The sequence below is a fragment of the Cariama cristata genome, unplaced genomic scaffold (genome assembly GCF_000690535.1).
Source record: "Cariama cristata isolate BGI_N322 unplaced genomic scaffold, ASM69053v1 scaffold7468, whole genome shotgun sequence".
Lineage (NCBI taxonomy): Eukaryota > Metazoa > Chordata > Aves > Cariamiformes > Cariamidae > Cariama > Cariama cristata.
This window is the reverse complement of record NW_009632797.1, coordinates 34,358-57,222: the sequence shown is the minus strand read 5'-3', so window position 1 is coordinate 57,222 and position 22,865 is coordinate 34,358. Positions and strand designations below refer to the sequence as shown.

General features: G+C 38.9%; 1 protein-coding gene across 1 annotated transcript in view; it reads right to left on the bottom strand.

The window, feature by feature from the left end:
• Positions 1 to 11,683: 11,683 nt before the first annotated feature.
• The window catches only part of RAD23B (RAD23 homolog B (S. cerevisiae)), a 22,942-nt gene continuing 11,760 nt past the window's right edge, over positions 11,684 to 22,865 (bottom strand). Inside the window, exons 5-9 of the mRNA XM_009706505.1 lie at positions 21,762 to 21,889; positions 15,871 to 15,994; positions 14,587 to 14,714; positions 13,999 to 14,175; positions 11,684 to 12,148 (exon numbers count right to left, since the gene is read on the bottom strand). Coding sequence (XP_009704807.1) covers positions 12,035 to 12,148; positions 13,999 to 14,175; positions 14,587 to 14,714; positions 15,871 to 15,994; positions 21,762 to 21,889 — 671 coding nt within the window. The 3' untranslated portion in view covers positions 11,684 to 12,034. The remainder of the gene's footprint in view (positions 12,149 to 13,998; positions 14,176 to 14,586; positions 14,715 to 15,870; positions 15,995 to 21,761; positions 21,890 to 22,865) is intronic.

Below are 22,865 nucleotides of genomic sequence, written 5' to 3'. Positions count from 1 at the left end.
GGGACGCCCGTTGCCCGCCCTTGCTGCGGCAGCAGCCGAGTCGCTGGGGGCTGTGGCCTGACCATCAGCGGGACACTCGGTATGGGTTTTGTATACTTTTCCTCTTAGTTCTATTATTAGTAGCATTAGTATTAATACATTATACTATTTTCCATTATTACTGTATTATTAAAGTAGTTTTAATCTCCAATCCATAAGTCTCTCTCTCTTTTCTCCATCCTTTCCCCTCCCGGGGGGAGGGAGGGGGTTAACAGAGAGCATCTGTTGCCTGCTTTAAGAGCCTTAAACGGTGACATCACATAAGCCTAATTTCTAATTACACTTTTCCTAAATTTTTTCTTGCCATCAATGATAGAAGACACAGGTGCTGAGATGATTACAAATGACCCTGTCTGGTCAGCAGATGGCTCTTTTTTTGCACCAGTACCCATCCAGTGCGTGGCTTTTTTCTTTCAGTTACTGCCACCTCCTCAGTTTGCTCAGGTTCAAATTTGGCCAGAGGCCAGGCAGGCAGGCACTCAGAATGCAGACCTACATTCAGGAACACAGCAGAGTACTCTCTTAGCCTGAGTATTTTTTTCCACATCCACTGCAAAAAATTCTGTTCGTTGGTTTGTCAAGACACTTGTAGCACTCAGGAATGAGCTCAAGAATTCATAGGCTTGAGGTAGCTCGGACTGCGTGCATTAGCAAGGGAGACAGGCTCGAGAAGCAAACGCTTTCTTCTATCCTTCCATTTTCTCACAGCTAGAAAGGTGCATGGTAACTTCAGGACTGATAATGAGGGGGTCCTTCGAAGTGAAATAGTAGACAGACAGTAACAGCACATCATTTGGTGCTGTCTCCTGCCCTGTCATTCCAGAACAGCAATTCCTCCTCCCATCCCTAATCTGCTCTTAATTGTTCAGAGATTATCAGGTTACAAATCCTCTGAAAAGCTTCCACAGGGACATTTCTTTCATATTGTCATTTTTTCATTGAGCAAGCAAAGAGCTTTAGTGGCATGGAGACCAAAGCACTTCAACCTTAAAGGATTAGGAGATATTTTAGCAAGCACCTCCCAAGAAGCAAATGCATTACTTTTGTGGATGAAAGGGAGCTTTGACCTTCTGGCTCCTATAAATCTTGATAAACACTTACACTGTTTTACACCTCATGGATTGGCAGACTGATTCAGGATAATGAAAGCCTCATTTTTTCATTGTAGACAGCTGGAATGTGCAAGTCCAAAACATCAAAACCTGAGGAGAAGACATGACCAAAGTAGTCACTGCCCAACGGTAAGTGATGAAAGACTGGTTTTGTTTCTAAATTTCCAGTACCAGCTGTTACAAGAAGTAGGACAGACTTCCACCTCTTCCCAACTTCCACCCAAAGAAATAACTTGTTCACTAAGAAAATTGATTCTGTTTAGAAAGGCCACTGTGCTACTTCCAAGGGATGATGAAGGGCATCATCAGTGTTACTAGCTGAACTTAAAGATACCACAACAAAGTAAATGAACTCATTTTGGCAACCCATCATGGCAGTCCCACAGTCAAGAGAATATCAAAGGAAGTGACATCTAGTTAGACACCAAACCAGAGCAGAAAACAGGAACAGCAAGCACAGGCTTGTGCATCTGCTTTGTTCCATGCTCACCTGAATGGTATGAAAACCCAACACCTTGGCACACTGAAAGATTACCATGTTTCTTCCAGCAGAACTATCCTGGCATGTAATTTTTAAGCACTCACCGTTACAGCCTACAGAAACTCCACTACACAATTTCTCCCACCTTCTGACAACTCAGCCAAGGGACTCAACTGGTTTTCTCCTTGAGGCAAGCCTGGAAGTCTAGGTCACTGAAATCTGTATCATATTCATGATTTATTCTACTAATTTCTTCCCAACCCAGACAGAGTGAACAAGATAGTTGAGCTATGTGGCTGATCTGAAAATAGTAAGTGCCTTATAGTAACATTTTCTAAAATTACTTCAGACTACACTTTTAGAAAATTCATCATCTTATTCATCTGTTTAACACAAAAAAAACCTCACCACATAATTAAGCTTTTTGGGAGGGCTTTTGCCTCTTGAAAAGATTTTTCACAAACATTAACAGATGCTTTTAGCAGGAAGAGAGATGGGAAAGTAAGCCTGTTTTGGAAGCAATGTTTTTGAAAATAAACAAATAGGCAGTTGTTTCCATACCAGGTAAAGGAGACCAGGCATTTTTTTACAGGAAATAATAGAGAGATGCATAGAGCATTTATATTATACACCATTCAAAAATCCTTTTTTCAATTTATGGTAGTGTCACTCATCATCAGATAAGAGTTGTCAGCTAAGTCTACCTGATTCTGCAACCTGTTTTCCTCACACATGAGAACCTAAGAAAGAAATAAATTTAAGCCTAATCTAACTTGTGTGGTCATCACTGATGAATTCTGAAAGAACTATTAGTGTCAGCAAAGCTTGCTTTGTTGATTTCTACAGGTCTGCTTAAAATATGAAAAGACACAGGATGAAGGATGCAGAACTGAGTATTCAAATGCTCTTTAGTTAACCTCTACACTTAAAAAAACCCAAAGGATATGGAAACTGAGGGTCAGCCTTCATAGAAGTTACGTCCCCACCAGAATAGTAAGATCGCATGATGAAGTACTTAGATCCCTGATTGATCCAGTGTCTCATATTTCAGGAGATCCTTAGCCCAACCTCCTGCTCAAAACAGGGTCTGCCATAGGATCATACCAGAATGCTCAGGGCTTCAACCAATCTGGACTTGAAAACCTCCAAAGATGACAGCACAACCACTATGGGCAACCTGCTCCAACATTTGACTCGAATCTTACTTCATCCTCTTAAGAATGATGTCTTCTTATTATTCAGATAAACTTAGACACAAATGATCCTGAAACCTAAAATGATCCTGTGTGAACAGCACATCCATCTGCCAACCTGACCATAAAGTTAAGGTTGCCTGTATGTAAAACTGATTCAAATTCCATCCCTTTGTGGTTCACAGATAGTGGTCAAAACCACACAGCCTTTCCACTTCATCTAAAGAAGCTTCTAACTCTTACAGGACATTATCCTTCAAGCAGAATAGCCACAAAATAAGATGACAGAAACTTTGTTAGTAGCCTTCACAGCTATTTGCTGACAGCAGAGGAGAGGCAATGCTCCAGATTCTCAGCACTCATTTCCAGAACTGAATGTGCCATAGCTTGGTGATTCATATCCTCTGATCTGCACAGCGTCTGCAAGCAGGCCCACAAACAGCTGCCAAACAGAAATGGAACATCTCAAAATAATACATAAGCAAGGAGAAAAAAGCAAGGACAAAATGAGATTAATAAAAATGCCATCAGTGGACATTTCAAGTTTTATACACTTGTAAATGAAAGTTATTTTAGCAGCACAATACAGTCTCATTTGCTTTTATTTGGTTTTAGTCCAAGTGGCTCAAAAACTCTGCCTCCTTTAACCAAAGCCTGATTCCCGCTGCTCTCTTCCTTTCCACTGGTCCTGTCCAAACTTCAAGCCTACAGATTTCAAGTGCTTTAACTTCTCACAGCAGTCAGGAACAGCCAAGTCAAGAACCCTTCCATGCCTACAACGAACAAGTGGTCTGTGCATGTACAGTAAAATCAGCATATGCAGAATAGGTCAGATAATTGTTTATGCACAGACCAGAAACATTAACTTGCTACATACAAGCTCTCAAATTTGTTGACATGGGCATGATGGATATAGCCAAGATCTCCAGACTTCTTGCATCACACAAGCTCTGCCTGGGCCCTGAACACTGGAGGACAGAGGACAAAAAACTCAGCCCTTGTAATTTTTCCTCTTCCTGGCCTCAAGAACACAGGTGGAAAAAAAGAGACCACATCCAAGAACATCTAGATACATAGCACCTCTGCTCAGTGAAATGAATTTGAAATTTGAAAAAATACTGCATTCCCCTTACCCCCAACATTATTTTCCAAAACAGTAGAATTGTTTTTTATCTGAAACACATCAAAAGGGAGAGGGAAAAAAAAAAAAGAGTCACACACGAAGCATGGAGAGATTCCTTCCAGATCAGTTTTTTCTAACTTTTCAGCTTTAAACAATCGAAGGATCTTAGAACAGAGGATGTAAATCAGTTTTGGTTAGTGAAGTAAGCTTTCTAAAAAGTCCCAGAATGGCAAATGTTTCCAAAACCCTCATCCCACCTCCTTCATAATCATTACTTTTTCTGAGTGTAATTGGTAGTCCTTTACACTATTTAAGCTGTTCAGATCTGCCAACCAGCTGTACTCTGATCAAGCACAGGACCAAACTCTAGTCTGTTCTCTCAAACTCAAATGACTACGTTTCCCACCTCTACAACACTCAAGCTCTCCGAAGTTTTATTTGCTCTCAGATTTACATATTCAGATTTGGGATAACAGACTCCATTAAGAAGCAGCACACATTCTAGCATCATGAGGTTACACTCAGTTTGCATGACAAAAGTGATGCAATTTTGAGTAGAAATAACAACTTAAGTCCAAGCCTGATACTGCAAGCTGCATATACTTTCGTATGTCTATAAAAACCCTCACATGAACAACAAAGAGGTTTCTTCAGGTATCTACCCTCTCTAGCTACCTCATTTGCACATTGTTAGACTCTCTAACCTAGGACTTAAACACTATAGTCCCAGCAGAGCTTCATAGGCTGCTGGGACTGTAACCTGGCAAACATTTTACCTTCTCTTGCCTCAAATGCAACACGAAACACTTTGTTCCTTTCTCCCCTCTTCTCACAGTTACCCTGTAAGCCAGCCATACAAGAAGTCTGGTCAGCTTTATGTGACCTCTGCCTACACTTCTGCAGCTACTAACTTAATCTGACAGCTGAACTGTTCATTTTTCATTTTCATCTCCCAAGTGTAGTTCAATCCACAATTACAAAATCTGAATGTTAACATGAAGACAAGCAACACTGTGGCTGGGGTCAGACGTGAAGGAATAGCAGGATTAAAACTAAGCAACCTATACTTCCAACTGATTAAGGCCACTGCATAACGATGACCCTGTTACTGTTTGTACTAAAGAAAAAAACTGCAGCCATTTTCAGGGCGCTGGAGTGTCTACAAACACACAAGACAAGAATCTAGTAAACGATAAGTATATAGAAAACTTCATTTATCTTAGCATTCTAAATCACTCATTTTCTTCTAGCCATAAAGCAAAATTCCCAAGGAGAAGCTACATAAGAAGAGGGACAAAACCAATCTTCCAGACACTTGCAAAATACACTAATTGTTCCATGCCGGCTATGAAGACTATGTGACAGCCAAGCAGAGAGAATTTTTTCAGCTGGAATGAGTAATATGATGACAATCTTGCAGTTTCTCCACCTACAAACCACAATCATGCAAATTACATCTTGCCACGAAGATACCTATTTATGTAAGCACAGGCTTAATCACTTAGATATAAGGCATTCAAAAGGTATTATTAGGGCATGTTAAGACTTATTAAGGCACAATACAGCATTCTAAATACACCACAAACTCCAGCAGTGCAGCAACAAAAAGAAACTGCATCAGTGTCTTCAATTTCAAAATCTAAATACACAGAAGATGGCAGAATTCTGCCTATGCACTAGAAGAAGCCTCATTAGTCAAAGCTATTTTTCTTGCCACACTAGCTTCCAACAGGGTATTTCTCCCTCAGTAAAAAACCCACTTTATCTCTGCCACCTGACAGCACGAACACCAGACACAGTGCATCAAATGCATGCACCAAATGCATGACTAACTTCAGCCTGACTTTCCATCAGTATGCTTTCTTTCCCAAAAAAAAATGCTAAGGTCTTATCACTTCATGAATGACCTTCTCAGTTCTCCTCACTTACATTCTTAGCTTTCAACCAGCCTTCCCTCTAAGCAGTGTAGGATATACAATTCACAAGTGATGAAGCTGACTCTTTAGTAAGCTTGCAAAGCAACTGATCCTTTCCAGCAACTCTGAAGCAAAGTGACTTCTGAACTGAATTCAGATCACAAGGCTACCTTCATTGCTAGCAGCAGCCAACAAAGCCACCATTAAATGCTATTCACATGCCTCTCCCACAGAGAGTCACGCCAAACAGTTGTACTCAGCAGTAACAGCTCTCCATTCTTCTATTCTGCATGTGAGCAAAATTATTACTCTTGCTCTTGGCAAATTGTGGTTCAGTATTTTAGGAACGTCATTTGCCACTGACTTTGAACAGTGACCTAGACACTGCATGCACATTTTAAACAGGTGTAGAAAATGGTCTTTTGTATATTTTACCTCCTTAATAGTTGTGTACCAGTTAGCCAGTTACTTCAAATTCTGAGAAATGTGAAAAACAATTTAGCTACGTACTCATTCAGTAAGAACTTTATTTCTTACTGCTACGTACTCATTCAGTAAGAACTTTATTTCTTACTGCAGCTGAAAAAAATACAGCTGTGTTGATTTATAGCCGTATTTTATATATTCTGATAGCTTCTCATCTGAAGCCTGCTGCTCTTTTGAGTTTGAGTATTCCCAGTTTTTGTGGCAGTTTCCCACAGCTCACAGTTTACAATTTAAGACACATACTCATGGGTCACAATTACATGCACCCTCACTAGGCACAATCTCATCAGAAACAGTTGTCCAAATGAACTCTGCAGCATTGCTCCATTGGTATGCTGCATAATCCTGCCCTTTGACAAAGGGGAATTTGGTATTTCACATGGAGATACAATTAAAGCAAACAGCAGTATTATTATGAAATGCACACTTTAGGCGGACCACTCATTTCTCTCACTTCAAACAACAAAGGCTGCTGAAGAGACTCAATGAGCAGATCAGGTCTTAACAACATAACGTGTAGCTAGAAATAAAAATCAAATTACTTTTTTCTCCACCTTTAAACAGGAGCACCTCAGTGCAGTTAAGACTACCCGAGACTACAAGCTGTCTGTGAGACCTTTGCCAAGGTACAAAGTGGTTTGTTTCTTTTTTTTGCCCTGTTTTGTAACCTCTTTATCAACTCTCAGTTAGAGCTGGCTTTAGTCAAAATGCTAGATAAAAAACTATTAGCTGAAAAGGAATCCATCATTTTTTTGTCCTTGAAGTCTTCCTGAATATAAATCCTGTTTCCACCTTCTCTATCAATTTCTTGTTTATTTATACATGCAGAGTCCCACCAAAAGTTTGCTCATCACCGACCTGCCACACCACTCCATTCCTCTCAACCTTCAACATACTGTGTAACTCTTTCAGGTATGCCCTTTCACAAACACTTCGGCCTCTTCCAGGTGTGGACTCCTCACTTCAACCTAACCTCCCTATAGAGGAAAGCTCTATCCCAGGTATTCAGCACTCATCGTTTTGTTTCATATCCCAAGCAGAAGACTGACCATTTCCTTATTCAACATCTCAACTCCTGCCTCTGAAATCTTGTTCTTCCATTCTCTAACAGGAGCTGACAGCACTCCCTGTGCAGCTTGCATACTTTCTCCAATAGTGAAGAGAAAAAGAAATAAAAAAATTGAGATTTAAGGTAAAGACAAAGGGGTGGGGGAGGGAAGGAACATGCTTAGTTCAAATATATAATTAAAAATATGTACCTGAATTTACAAGATTTTGACCAATTCTACAGATACAGCCACAGAGGCAACTGGGAGACATTGCCCTATTTTTTCATCTGTGGTTGCTGCACACTTAGAGTCAAATGCTTCACATTACAAGGATAGCAACGAATCCTTCCCCTGGGATGGCACACAGAGCTGCCTGCTGGAATATCCGATTACTCCTAGTGTATCACATCTAAAACCCCTATCTCAGGCAACAGGAATTTCAAGGATGTTGCTCCTTGCCCTCTGCAGCACACAGTATTCGCATTAATGCATTGAGCTACATCAAAATAGAAAGGGTACCTATTTTGAAAGCAAAAGAAACTTTGCATTCTAAGTCTCTAGGTGCAGCTGCATAGGTATACACAACACAAAACGTTCACTGAAGCACTATTTTTAGCATTAGACTTTCAGCAAATGAAAGCATATAGCCGATACTGTTTTGTAAGAATTCACCAAGGAAAACAGCAAAGCAAGTGGATGATGTAGGTATAAGTATCTTCAGAGTCTACTACAATTTTTCCAGACTACTACTATTACTGAAGAATATGCATGTGTCCATTTATTTCATTGCAGTCCGGAAAGGAAATGCCACAAATGCTAGTGTCTTCATAAAATGTGCTTTGATTAGAACTAAATTGTCTGTGTTATTAATGATTATTTTTCTTGCCTAGACAATAAGTATTTCTCACTATTAGGAAGGAGCAAAAAAGTTGACTACTAACAAGAACCAAGGTGGTAGAAATATATAAATACAGAACTGGCACTTGAAAATTAGAAGTCAGCAGCATCAGCTACAGCCTGCAGCCATAAATTCCAACCATCAGAAATGCTGATCAGTCACATATTTTTGTGGTAATTTAATAATTAAATTATTCCTGTACATCATTTCATCACAGGTAGAATAAGCCTACTTTTCTGGATAGTTTAGTGAAGTCACAAAATTTTGTAATTTGTAACTTCATAACCACATAACTGTAGTTTCAAAATAATATTTTTCAAAAGATAGTTTAACACCTTGTTGGCATTCCAAACCAGGAAAAGAAGAAGAATTAAAAAGTTTACTGAAAGATGTTCTTTCTTCACTCCCACCTTATTGTTTCCTTTGCATTACATAATATTTTCAAGTGCAGAAACTCTAGGTTAGTTTTGTGCACAGACAGAGCTAGGCTTGAAAGAAATCAGCAAAAGAATTTAAACATTAACATGCCTGCCTCCAGATCTCTGTAAAACTAACTGAAATATCCAGTGAAACCACCGGTGATGGATCTGCTTACATTATTTGAAGACTTGGCTTTATGTCTCCCAGCTTTAGTCATTCATGTGTAGTCTTGAAGTAAAGCTCAATCCAACACTTCAAAATCAGAGCCACAGCTTGACTTCATGAGTGACTATCTCACATTCCTAAAAAGTTCTATTAGTGTGGTAAGAATAAAGCATATCATCAATCCAGTTGTTTGGGGTTTAGCTAGATTCCTAAGAGGATTCTGGATGAGGTTAATGAACCATAGCATTAAAATGCAGCTGTGTAGAGGACATAAGAATAGACAACTATAGAATTAATATGACTTCAGAGTAATCTTTTTAATCCCAATTAAAAGTGCATCATGAATAGTTTTTCACTAAGCAGATATGTACAAGTTTTACAACAAAGGTAAGGACTCCAGTAGCAAAACTCAGGAAGAAATACTTGATTTTCTTAGCTACAGTTCACAAAGCCCTGAGAAGACTGCTCCCCAAATCCCTAAGAGATCTGCAGCAAATAAGCTGAAAAGCACTCAGTGCAGACAACTCCTAGTAGTAGTCAGTAGAAAACGAGGCACAGCATACCTAGGCAACTTAGGCAACTTGTTCAGGTCAGACTTACCTTCTCAATACCGTATGAATTCTATGTATTCTTCCTTTTTGGCAGCAACTACAAAGAGACACATGATTCTCCCTGGCTAGTATCCCACTATTGAACAGGTAACTTTTTGCTGGCATATAAGGTCATACACCTGTTGTTCATCATAAGTCACATAAACATTGTTCCACTGCTGAAAAATGGGAACAGAATTACTAATAAGGCTTCATCCACAGCAGCTATAAACCCCCCAGTCACTCCGCATACAAAGTTACAAATGACCAAAGCTACCAGCTTTTTTACAAAGACCTAGCTCAACAGTCTTTAATTCAAATACATTTATAATAAGTAAACATTTCAGAATCAAAATTGGAGGGAGTAGACTGAAACACCCACAGACATTCTTGCTTTACTGTCCACCCTCCTAGAGAAGGAATGGTTATTTCTGATAGCAGTTTGATCAGTACAGAAGACTCCCACAAACGAAAAGCTTTTGTCTTAGTTAGGTATTAGCTATGTAGTAAAGTACATTCAAGAAGTCCTTGTATCAATTTGGCATTTTTCAAGTACCTGGCAGCTCGTCTTTTAACAGATAACAAACAGGACCTGCTTGCCTGCACAGTGTTAAATCAAAATCCATGTCTTTCATTCCATAAATATATTAAGAATCCTATTCAGCTGAAGTGTACTGGCTGACTCAGGTATGAACATCAACTTCTCTAAAATGAAAGCATTAGGAAAGACTTATTTTCTATTTAGTGATATCACACCTCCAACTGATAGATTTGGGTTATGCTACTTATCACTCGGACATTATACACCTATGAAATCTTAAAAGAATAAAATCTGAGTAATTAGTATACATACTATCCGGAAAAACATCACAGATGTCTAAAGCTAGAAAGAAAAAGTAGAAGTCTTTAATACATTTTGCTATTTTGTGCAGACAATTATTTAACAGACTACAGTCAACCAATGAAGAAACAAAACACAAATACAAATGTTTCAGACTTTCTCACTCTCTTTTCTCCAGACACTTAACTTGTACTTTAAGCTTAAGTAGTAGTTAAGTAGTTAATCCACTGATACACAACCTAAGCAGAAAATAAATTCTTCAGTTGTACCACTAAATTGTTAATATAATTAGTGGCACAACAGCTCAGTGCTGTACCACTAATAATATTTTCTTGGTTACTGTAGATACAAATTTGTAATCCAGGTTAACTGGAGTACAACAGTAAAAACTCAAAATATCCCCAAGCTGTGTTCAAGAAATGTTGCACGTAATAACTTTAGATTAAATTAGAATTTGTTTTCATTGATAGCATTGCAATGATGGGCAAAATTGCCTCTAAAAGTCAAAGAACATTAAAAGGAAAGTTGTTACATTTTATGATGACTAAACAAAATAAATGACAAGTAGGTACCAAGAAGTAAGATTCAAAACTCTATAACCAGAGCTCATTTTCAATAAAAAGGCATAAATGCAGATTCTTTTGTGTTGGAGTAACTGGATTGTTTGCTTGGTATCTCAACTTATGAACTCTTCTTCCTCATAAAGTGAATAAATCCAGAAAAATCTTTACTGAACAGAAACAAATTGATCATTACAATCTACTCTAAAGCAACAGAATATCAGTATCTTCAGATGCTTACAGCTGTATTGTAAAAGCTGGTTCAACAAAGGTAGGAAGGTGAAATCTGATTTGATAGTCTCAATGCAGTGGACAAAAACGAAGCTTGCATTTTGTTTGCTGGCAGAAAAAGAATATTCAACTCACAAGAGTGCATATAACAAACCCAAACATGCAATCTATTGCTTTTAAAACTTTTACTGCAACATACTATTGAAGTGAACAGTAATTAGATATCTATCACTTTTCCCCAAAAGATGTAAACAGGATAATAATTTTACCTGTATATATAGCTTCTCAGATCATTTATGCGGGGGCAAAGGAGGTGCTGGTGTTTCTCAATGATCAAGATACTTCTAACTGAAATGAGTTTTCATTAGAGAAAAAAAGCCAATGTTGTTTTAATCCGGCATTAAAAATACTGTCCTTGCACTACTTTAACACATCTGAAAAAGCAAAATAACTACCCATATTTTGGCATTAATGTTTATATTTGCTCAGATCTTTTGGATTTCACAAAGCTGCTATCCAGTGTTGCCATGAAATACAGAATCTAGAATCTAAGTAGCACAGGCTACTTCCAATACCAAGTAGAAAGGAACATGAAGCAGGGCATTACACTACTTTTCTGGAAATCGTACAGTAAGAGTGAAAACCTAGAAAAAGTTAACCTACGGTTTATAGAAGGAACTAATTATCTGCAGAAGCTGAATTTTGGTTGTATGTTATTTTACACTGTGTGATTTTCTGCATCTGCTAATTTAAAGCAGACATAGTTGCTGCTTTCTTTGCTTTGTTTTCTACATTCTGTTCTCCCCTCCTGCCCATATACTATACACCAAGCATTATGAATATAAGCCCAAATATCCCAGACAATCCAGTGAACAAAGTTAGTGTAATGCACTGGTGTGAGGTGCGAAATTAAAAAAAAAAAAAAGTATCTCAGTCTTCATCAAAGTTCTGTTGTAGAAGAAAGTTGGCAGCCAAGTTTTCATTCTTCTCACAAGCAAAATATGCCTGTATCACAAGTCCTTCAGGAAATCCTAATGCCTTTAACTGAAAAAAAGAAACATATTTAGAAAGTACATTTTGTATATTAAGCTTCTTTGTATGTCTAGCATCTTGAGGTGCCACTTAAGCAATTACTGCCTTCTTGAAACAAACATTGCTGCCTAGCTCAATACAGCCTTTAGTGAGCAAAGAACAAGAATGTGTTGCCTCTGACTTTAGTAAATTCTCACTTGAAAAAGTGATTTGAATGAGTCTAATGAAGCACCATAAAACATATCACTTTTCTTTCACTGCCACAATAAGTCACTAAAACAGACATGGGTCATGGTAATGTCAGGAAGTAAGGGCACACTGCACTGCTGCAGAAAATAAATTTCAAACCATGCCCATTTTAAACTATTAATTATACAAACTTCAGGATTTTTAACAAAAGTTGCCTGGAACAAAAGCTCCCAGGCTGTGATCACTACTGGGTAGCCCAAGAAATCACATTAAGCCACACCTCCAATTGTTCCAACTGGACTTTCACTTTTTAAAAAACTGACTACACAATGTAGCCCATGAGAAGTAAGTTGAGAGCAATCTGCTTTTCAGAAGTCAAGGAACTAATTATGTCTGGGACACAATGACAACAGGGGATGAAAATACTAGAGAAGAACTTATCACTGTGCCAAGGGAAATGAGTTTAGCCTGCACTTAAAGACATTCAGCAAACCAATCTTTGTTTTAGCCAAGGGCAAGTACATACAACCATTTGGAGTTTTTCTTAAAATCCTCACAGCACCTGCAAGACATTTTACAAACAGTGCAGATCAAATCTCTGTGAGAAACTATGTCCTATTATCCCTCATCAACCACTCCTTAGACATAATTTCATGCTTACAAACAGCATGAATGTGTCAGCTGTAATACTAAGACACCCAAATTTTGAGGCATGTCTTTCATGGAAGGGGAAGAATCATAAAGGTCTCTGTTGGGTTTTGGAACAGGTTGTAGAGTTAATGCTCTACTGCGTAAAATGGTTTTAAAAGGAAATGCAGCAGATTAGAGAGGATGATCTATGAGGAAGTACATGGACAAACAGTTTTATTAGACTAATTTTATTGTCAGTTTCCTTGAGATCTAGAGAATTGACACCTATATTAAAATTGTTCTTTTCTGATGATCCTTACATAGTATTTTGCTTTGCCAGTTGAAAAAGTCATTGATATACAAAAACATTACCACAGTATGAAGTAAGTCTTTGCAATTTGTTGAAAGAAAAATTTCAGAGGCATTGCCATCTATGCAAATCCATATTTAGTCAGTGTTACATACAGTATTTATGAATGCAATATACCATCCCCAAGCATATTTTTGTAGACATGTTTACCTGTATTTTTAGAAAGCTATAATTAACTAACTCTAATGGACAGACAAATAACTGGGTTAATTAGTGACTTCAACTAATCTACTTAACTATGAGAGCTCTTACTATCCAAGTACTTTGCAAACAGTGCTCATGCAGACACACCTTTGTACCTGGAGAAACCTATCACAGCACTACCTAGAACAGTACCGTCTGAGGCTTTTGCAAGAGGAATTACTGTCCAGGTTCCCTGTCCTGAGGGAAACCCATTCAATCACTAATTATTATAGATGGCCTCTGATCACTTAAAAGGCACTGCATCTTCTCACTAAGACAGTTTCAAGAGATTTTAGTCTCAATTGCTATAAAGCAAGAAGAGATGTGATTTGAAACAAGACTACAACAGGTATGAAATATCAAATATAAAATATCAAAAATTATGCAGAACTACTGAGCACGAAGTTTAAGTTAAGGCATGTCTTAAGCATGCACCAGAGTCAACACCCTACAGCACAGCCAAGCAACATTTCAAAGAAGAAAGACTCACCCTTTCTATAGCTTCTTTTTCCTGAGGTGTTACTTGAATGTAGTTCATATGACCACTTCCAGGTTCTGCTACTCCTCCAGTGCTGGTACCATCATCGCTGCCACTTAAACCTTGGCGGGACTCTAGAACTGGCTCATTCAACATATGAATAAAATGTTCCTGGTGTTGGCTTATTTGCTGTGATGCATGGGAGAATAAAATAAATAAATATATTGAAATAAAGCACGTTTAAGACTGCCAACAGACAAGTAAGAATACTTATTTTAAGTGAATTAAGTAGTCAAAAGAATTTATAAAAAGTGCCTAGCGAAAAATTATTAAATCTAACCATAAGAAATGCAGTTTCATGTTTCAGTTCAATTGCAGTGACCCTTCCCTCTTCCTGATGTCCTTTGCGCCTCTTATGAAGAGCCTCGGACTCATTTCTAATGTCATAGAAAGTATGTTCTGTACACCAACAACTGCTGAAAAGCCAACAATAGAATGTTTTAACTGCTATTAACACACTATCCCAGTTAAGATCAACATTCTCTTTCTTGTAAGGCTAGATCAAAATTAACAGCATTATTTTGTTGTTTTAAGACTCACCTGCAGTAGTTGAGGGTTTTCCCGTCCAATCTGCTGTAGCAATGCCGGTAACAGAGAAGGATTTTGCTGAATAATTTGTCTCATTTGCTGGAACTGAGGCTGATTTCGTAAAAACTCAAGGGGATGTCCTGAAAATCAGTAAGGTAACACGTTTTTTAAAAAGTTACGAAGACTCTTAACAAAATAACATACGTGCGCTATAACTGTAGATAGAAACAGGACATGAAAGTCGACAACATAGCCCTCACTGAAGAACAGAAGACCTTGCTTCGTCACACTGACTTACTCTAGCTTTAAGCAAGAATTCTTTACAGTAAGGTTAAACAATGCATTTTATTTTCACCCAGCCTTCTCTTAAGATCCAACAGTCTTCTGTCCTTGATCTCCAGCACTTTTTATGTCTCATCTCTGAGTAACTTCATTCAGAGGCACCTACTCAGCCTACTGTCTTGTCTCTATGCCTACAACAGAGTTCTCTACCTCCTGCAATAGGTCAGTTCTGTCCTTCTCAAGTAAGTCTTGCCTCCCCATATATCCTATACTGTCAGGTACTGCCCTGAACACAGTAGTGTCTAAAGTGCTCTGAAATATCCTATTTCCCCCATTCTCTTCATGGATAATGTCACATGTGCTTGTCACTACTACCTGTATGTATAATACTTTGGCCTGTATCAAGGTTTACATCTTTGAACAACATTTCTGCCACAGTCTATGACAGACCCTTCCTACTTCCTGATTTTGCTCCTTTCGTGTATTTATTTCCCTTTATGACAGAGTTCTCTTCAGCAGGCATCAATCATTCTGTCCATGTGCTGCACTGCTGAATGCAGAGTCCTAAGTCATGGATAGGTCTCTTGGGTGCTGTATGTCACAGCCTTATTGTAGGTTTCTCCCTTGATATTCCAACTTCAAATCAGTAAATGCATTAGTATAGTCACAGCCAACAATGCACAGGTAGCCACAGAAGTAGGAACACATAGTTTAAATGACAGAAAACACAACCCCCTCCACATTTGTGGTCTTACATTACAATCCAGAATACCGAATCAAAGGAATTGTGCCAGTTCATAGCATTTTTAGAAACTTCATGCTTTATTCCAGATACATCCACATACAGCAAGCTGTATTGTTCCAAGTCAGTACCACACCTGGAATCTCCATGTTACAGCTCTCATCCAATTCACTTTGATCAGTTCACAAGCACCAGGAACTTAAAATGCGCTGAAGAAGAGAATGGTTGAGTGCGAGTGTTTATCACATCCTCTCAAACATAACCTTTCTTACCTCCTAATGAACTAGTAGTCGTAGGTATAGTTGCTACTGCTGCTGCCACTGCTGAAGACTGAGAGGTACCAGTGCTTGCTGCTTGAGGGGGTTCAGCCACAGTCTGATTATCTCCAGGTATACCCTAAAGCCACAGTTCACATAATTACCTACAGAATGCTAAAAGATACTTGTTTTACTGCATGCATTATTTAGTTTTCAGAATGAAGGATAAAGCATTAATGCTTTCACCGCAAATACAATGCAAGATGCTGTGATAGGTGTGCATTTACAACTGTAAGAGAATACTGTGAAAAGAGTAATTTATTTTTTGACAAGAAAAATAGGTGGTTTTGTATAGCAAGGTAGAAAGACATGCAATGCATCAGTTTAAAAATACATTTTACTCCACAAACAAATACTTGCTTGAATCCTGTTCTAAGGTACTTGGCATGAGTGACAAAGTTAAACTAAATACACTGTTACAATATGTTATAGTGTTATGCAAATCAAGTTACATTACAGAAACAGAACTGTAGTACACAATGCTAACAGTGAGATTATAGATGCCATACAATCTGGCAAAAAATTAAGAAGCGATATAAGAGTATGGCTCTTTGGACCTCTTTCCTCAATGTAACAGCATGACAACTGTCATTTACGCTATCTTAAGTGTGAAAAGACCTGCATGTTATCAAATTTTAGCAGCTAAAAAAACCCAGTTGACTTGCATTTTGTTTATTTTCCATGTGCAAACAACTTCATATAGGAACTAATTGCTCAAAGGGATGAAACTGACAAATCTAAAAAGGAATAATTATAGTAAATTAGAATGTGGGTTATACAACAGAGACAGATCTTACTCTATTACCTTTCTCCTGCACAGGATCCCTTCAAACTTCCCACCCTAACCATGCTTTCCCCACTGCCACTGAACCCCTGCACCAAATTTGTTCTTCCCATCCTCGTATCTGAAGCCTAGAAACTGAGGCAGTTTGACACGGGACAGACACCAAGAAAGATACCTAGATGACTGCAAGCCCCGGTCGTACAGGCAAGGGAAGCTGCCCAACGGGAACCCAAAAGATGCAGACTCCGCAGAGCGGTAAACCTCTTGATATACACAGAGTAATAGTAGGGGGAGCTATGTTAAACTCAACCCCAAAGGGGCAAGATTGTACAGGATCCTCTACCTCACAACACTCAGTTTCCAGGACATCAAAAAATTCCCCTTTTCTACACTCTTCCAGCATATTCAATCCACGTAAGTCTGAGAAGGCAGTAGCACTGGTATAACTGAATATATTTCACCTGCCTCAAAGGAAGAAGGCACCCTTCTGTCTGGGAACCACAAAACAAGAAATAGGTGGGTGGAAATAATCACAGAACTTCAGTGTAACCAGACAATGAAGCGGTTTGGCAAACCTACCATAGAAATCACTGGTAGGCAATGTAGATTAAAAATCCTGCTATATCTTGTTCTTCACATAACATATTCATCACTATAGCTGAACAAAAAGGACAAATACACAGCTAATATAAAGACCACATCCAGAAAGGGAGAACTAGAGAGTGTTCCAGGCAAAACTTTGGCTTACCTGTAACATAAGAAGTACATCACGATACAAAACACCTAATCAGCAAGTCCACATTTAAGCCACTCGGAGGAATAAATGCAAGTTTCCCCCATCACACACTTCATTATCCTTACATGGCTTGGTCAGCTTGCTACACATCCCCACCTCCACAGAGCAGGAAGAAACTTCCACTCATGACATAATTCTGAGGTAACTGTCTGTCATCAGTGCCTTACAGATCACTGCATAAATACCTTTTCCCATGACATCAGTAATTTCTGGGAATATAAATATAATGTAGGAACTTGGGTTAATCTTACGAGACTACTGGTTGATTTCTCCTATTTACAGCCATATACTGTCACTGCAATCTGCGCTCAGATCAAACAGTGTATGCTTTTTTAAAACCTTAAGTTTGCTCTTGAATGAAAGCACTACAGAAACCACTCCAACCAAATACTTAGAAACAATCTGTCATCTTGACATCAGCTTAACTCTTAAATACTAGCTTGAAGTATTGCTCTCCAAATAACTGAGACTGTGTACAATTGTAATTAGACAAGACTAACGATGTGCATGCACCTTGTTCATACTGCTATCCAACAGAATAAAGCATGATATCAACTCATATACAATTAATTTTGAACCTAAATATTGCCTGGACAGCAAGAAGGCCATTTTTGCCTTATAGTGGATTAAACAATTGTTTACTGTTTAACTGAGCACCAGAGCAGTTTTTAGCTTACATTGTTCTCCACAGGGTAAAAATCACATCAGGCCCAGTCCAAGGAATGTACACATTTAGTACAGAATAGTTCCAGTCGGAAAGGACCTATAATGATCATCTAGTCCAATTGGCTAACCGCTCTGGGGTTGACCAAAAGTTAAAGCACATTGTTATGGGCATTGTTCAAATGCTACAAACACTGACAGGCTTGGAGCATCGACTACCTCTCTAGGAAGCCTGTTCAGTGTTGGACTACACTCACAGTACAGAAATGTCTCCCAAAAATTTTCAAACTAAGAGGCTGCAAGCAACAGTCTGGTTGCTGGAGGAAAGACAGGACTCCTTCTTAATTATAGGTTAGGAAATCCTTACATCAAAAAGAGAACTGAATCTAAATGCCTCCAAAGATGACTGTGGGGGATAGAAAAAGAAACTGTGTCTTTTGGAATTGAGACCTCCTTCCATGTCCACTGCTGAAGGACACAGGATTACATGTAGATCCTCACCATAGCCATAAAAACTGAACAGCTTGTCGTCTGAACCATGGACAACAAGTGGAATCTTCAGGTCTCCTTTAAGGAATAGCTACGTTTTACGCACAGATAACTCTTGATGTTTTCTTTCCAACACTTCACAGCTACTTTTGGTGAACTGATTGTTTAAACTAGGACCGTGGTATATACTTATAGCTCCCAACATCCTAATCTTACCCTGCAGATTATATGAAAGGTAACACTGATGATGGTTTTGAGGAGGCAGGTAAAGTAGAAGGTCAAAGAACAGTGTAATCAATCGATCAGTATTAATTAAAGAGATGCTTTTTTGATGCAGCAGGATGGTAAGAATATGTTTAGACCCCACTAGATCAAGAACAGTTAGAAAGACCATTTGCAGCAACAGGATTCTTCTAGAAGGACAACAGAAGTCTGCCAGGTAATATGGTCTCTAAGAGCTAGACTGTTCCTCCCCACTCCCTTTTCCAGCAGGAAGAACAGGAAGAACAAAGAAATGACATTCTTAATAAAGGATAACATGAAACAGAGACAGACCAGCTTATATAACAGAACGACTCTTCAATGGGTAAAAAAACTGGCTGGATGGCTGGGCCCAGAGAGTTCTGGTCAACAGAGCTAAATCCAGTTGGCAGCCGGTGCTGTTTACCATCTCCACAGATGATCTGGACATAAAGATTGAGGGCACTCTCAGTAAATTTGCAGACGACACCAAGTTGGGTGAGAGTGTCGATCTGCTGGAGAGTAGGAAGGCTCTACAGAGGGACCTGGACAGGCTGGATAGATGGGCCAAGACCAAGAGCATGAGGTTCAACAAGAACAAGTGTCAGGTCATACACTTCAGCCACAAAAACCCCACGCAGCATTACAGGCTGGAGGAAGAATGGTTAGAAAGAGGTCAAGTGGAAAAAGACCTGGGGGTGCTGACTGACAGCCAGATGAACACGGGTCAGCAGTGTGCCCAGGTGGCCAAGAAGGCCAATGGCATCCTGGTCTGTGTCAGGAATAGTGTGGCCAGCAGAACTAGGGAAGTGATTGTCCCCCTGTATTCGCACTGGTGAGGCCACACCTCAAGTACTGTGTCCAGTTCTGCGCCCCTCACTACAAGAGGGACATTCAGGTGCTGGAGCAAGTCCAGAGAAGGGCAACGAAGCTGGTGAAGGGTTGGGAGGACAAGTCTTATGAGGAGCGGTTGAGGGAACTGGAGTTGTTTAGCCTGGTGAAGAGGAGGCTGAGGGGAGACCTGATCGCTCTCCGCAACTACCTGAAAGGAGGATGTAGCAAAATTGGGGTCGGTCTCTTCTCCCAGGCAACTAGTGATAGGACAAGAGGACACAGTCTGAAACTGCGACAGGGGAAGTTCAGGCTAGACAGTAGGAGACATTTCTTCACAGAAAGGGTCATTAGATGCTGGAATGGTCTGCCCAGGGAGGTGGTGGAGTGACCAACCCTGGAGGTCTTTAAGAAAAGACTGGACGTGGCACTTAGTGCTATGGCCTAGCAGACATGGTGGTGCTAGGGCAAAGGCTGGACTTGATCCCAGAGGTCTCTTCCAACCAAATTGATTCTGTGATTCTGTAACCCATTTTAAACACAGGACCTACTGAAGGAGTGGAAATGAACTCCTCATACCAGGCAGACTTAATCTATTTGGCAGACATGCCACGTGTTGAACTCCATCATAGGGATGCTCTATTTCTATTCCGGACTTCCTGAACAGAAATAAGCTAGAGCAGGGAAATACTAGACTGAGTGTACAAGCACTGCACACTGTACAGGATTGGCACGTGCACAGCAAGCCCAATACTGACAGGAGGCACTGAATTTATGGTATATGTACTGACTAAATGAACCGTAAAATCAACATTTTTAAGGCATTAGAAACAAAAGTTTGAGATTTCAGATGTTCGAGATTCCAGACTTATGGCAGATAGATGGGAGCTACTGCATTCGCCCTTAGGGCAAGACAATATTTATCACCTTTTGTTGGCCTAATACTTGATGAGAAATGAACTTTTTACATTCATGTACTCGAAACATTTGTTGTCTGTGTAAATACTGTAGGTTACAAAGTCTTGGGATCTTTAACGTAAGCAGCAAGCATGCCAGTGACTTGTAGTTGTAACTACTGAAGAAAGACTTCATTAACAAAAGGAAAGTCTTATAACTGGAAGTAAAGATGACCGTTTTCTTATCAATCTGTCAGAAACTCAATCTGCACATATTTTGCAAGGACTGGTTCAAGATATCTGGCTTCAAGATTTTAATAAAGTTCAGATTCGGAACAAGGAAAAACCACATCATGGAAAAAATGGTATGCTAGAGTGAAAACTAAACATGCTGGAAATACTGATTAAGCAAGAAACTCCCAGACAGATTCTCTGGTGGTTACAATTCACCTGTCAGATTAAGGTATACAATGATAAGTAATCCAAAAACCCCTAAAACAACCCAGAAGACTTCCATTAAAGTGAAGCTACTCTTCTATTTCCTCTTACACCAATGAAGTTCATTTTATCCTTCCAACTACATTTATCAAGTGAGAAATTGCTTCTTCTCCAAAACACTGCTTAAATTAAAATACCGGTTAAATTAAGCACACTTCAAAAAACTCTCAAAACTTTGTTTGGAAAGTGTATTATTAAGAACACTGTGCATTATTAGTAAAAACAACGAACTGGAACTTAAAAAAAATGCCTTTGTGATGTTATAGATACTAATACAAAAATACAGCTAATGCTGCCACTAAGATGTGCCACAGTATCATTCCTTAGGCCAGTCATTGCCAGTTAAAAGTATCACTGTACCTGGACATACTTTACATACATATCCATACAAATAAAGAATAAAAGGAAAGAACTGACAGAGGTAGTTAGGGGTAATGTGTTACAGGAAATACTGAAGTTATCATCCTCAAAATCTGAATCTTGGCCTTCCAGATGCTCTGCTTAGAGATGCTGTTCCTCTATGAACAGGTATTACTCTCACTGACTGGATAATATTCAAAATAACAAGCAAATCAAAGTTAAAATTATTCTTTAGTGAGGACAAAATGAAAAGTGAAAGATCAAGGTGTAGGTAAAATAAACTGCTCACCATTAAAAGGTATTCCACCGCTCTGTCAGGATTGTTGAAGCTGGCTCTCAGCGCCGCAATTACTTGCTCTCGTTCATAGCCCATTGACATGATCTCAGTCACCATATTCTCATAGGACTGACCTGTCACTAGAAGTAACATGACCACCATTTTAAGGGAATAAGGCAAAAAAACCACAAGAAAGTTTCAATGGATACATTTAATTTCTACCCAAATTTGAGTTGTTCATTGAAGAGTAAATAATAGCTCAGATTAAACTTGACATGTTTCTGTTGCTTTAACTCCAAATATATTCTAGTGGTTTCATTATGCATTTGATTGGAATACTATAGGGTAATGAACACAACGCAAACTTCTATTGAAAAAAGCAGTACTTGTGATACTTCTGTACTCATAACGGAAACAGTATTCCCTCTCCACGCTTTCATGTTAAGATCAAGGGCATCCTCACAGCTAATATTAAATTCCTGATGTAATCAAGAAAAGTCTCCTGTGTGGAGAAAAGTGTGGAAACTGAACTTTGCAGGCAGAAATCTGCTTGTCAAACTGTTAGCCACTGAGGTTTTTCCAAATAAAGACTTTATACTATGCTATAGTTAGATAAATGACAAATAGCGGTGACCAACATACAACTGTATATTGCTAAATGCTGGTGATGATGACGAAAGTAATTTAATTAACTTAACATGGACCAACTCAAGATAGGAAGAAGATTTAAAGTTATATCTAGGCAAGTCACTCAAGATCTCAATGAGGGATCAGGAGAACAAGTTATCTCATTTAATTAATGTATATTTGACTAGACATCTATCACATCAAATCCTCCACCTCTTACAGCATAAATGGACTAAAAGTGGCCCACACCTGCATTCATCAAGACAAAAGGGTACGGACAGCATATATGGAACAATTTAAGGACAACTGATGACTACACTAATGGTATCGTAGGGAAAATTATTATCTCTTTTTGTAATCCATTTTATTTCCCTTCCTCAAAAGCAGACAGCAAGTTTAACAATTAAAAAAAAAGCCAACCCTATTCTATTATAAATTGTAATTGAGCAACATCTTAGAGGTTATTTTCCTATGCAAAAGCGGGGCGGG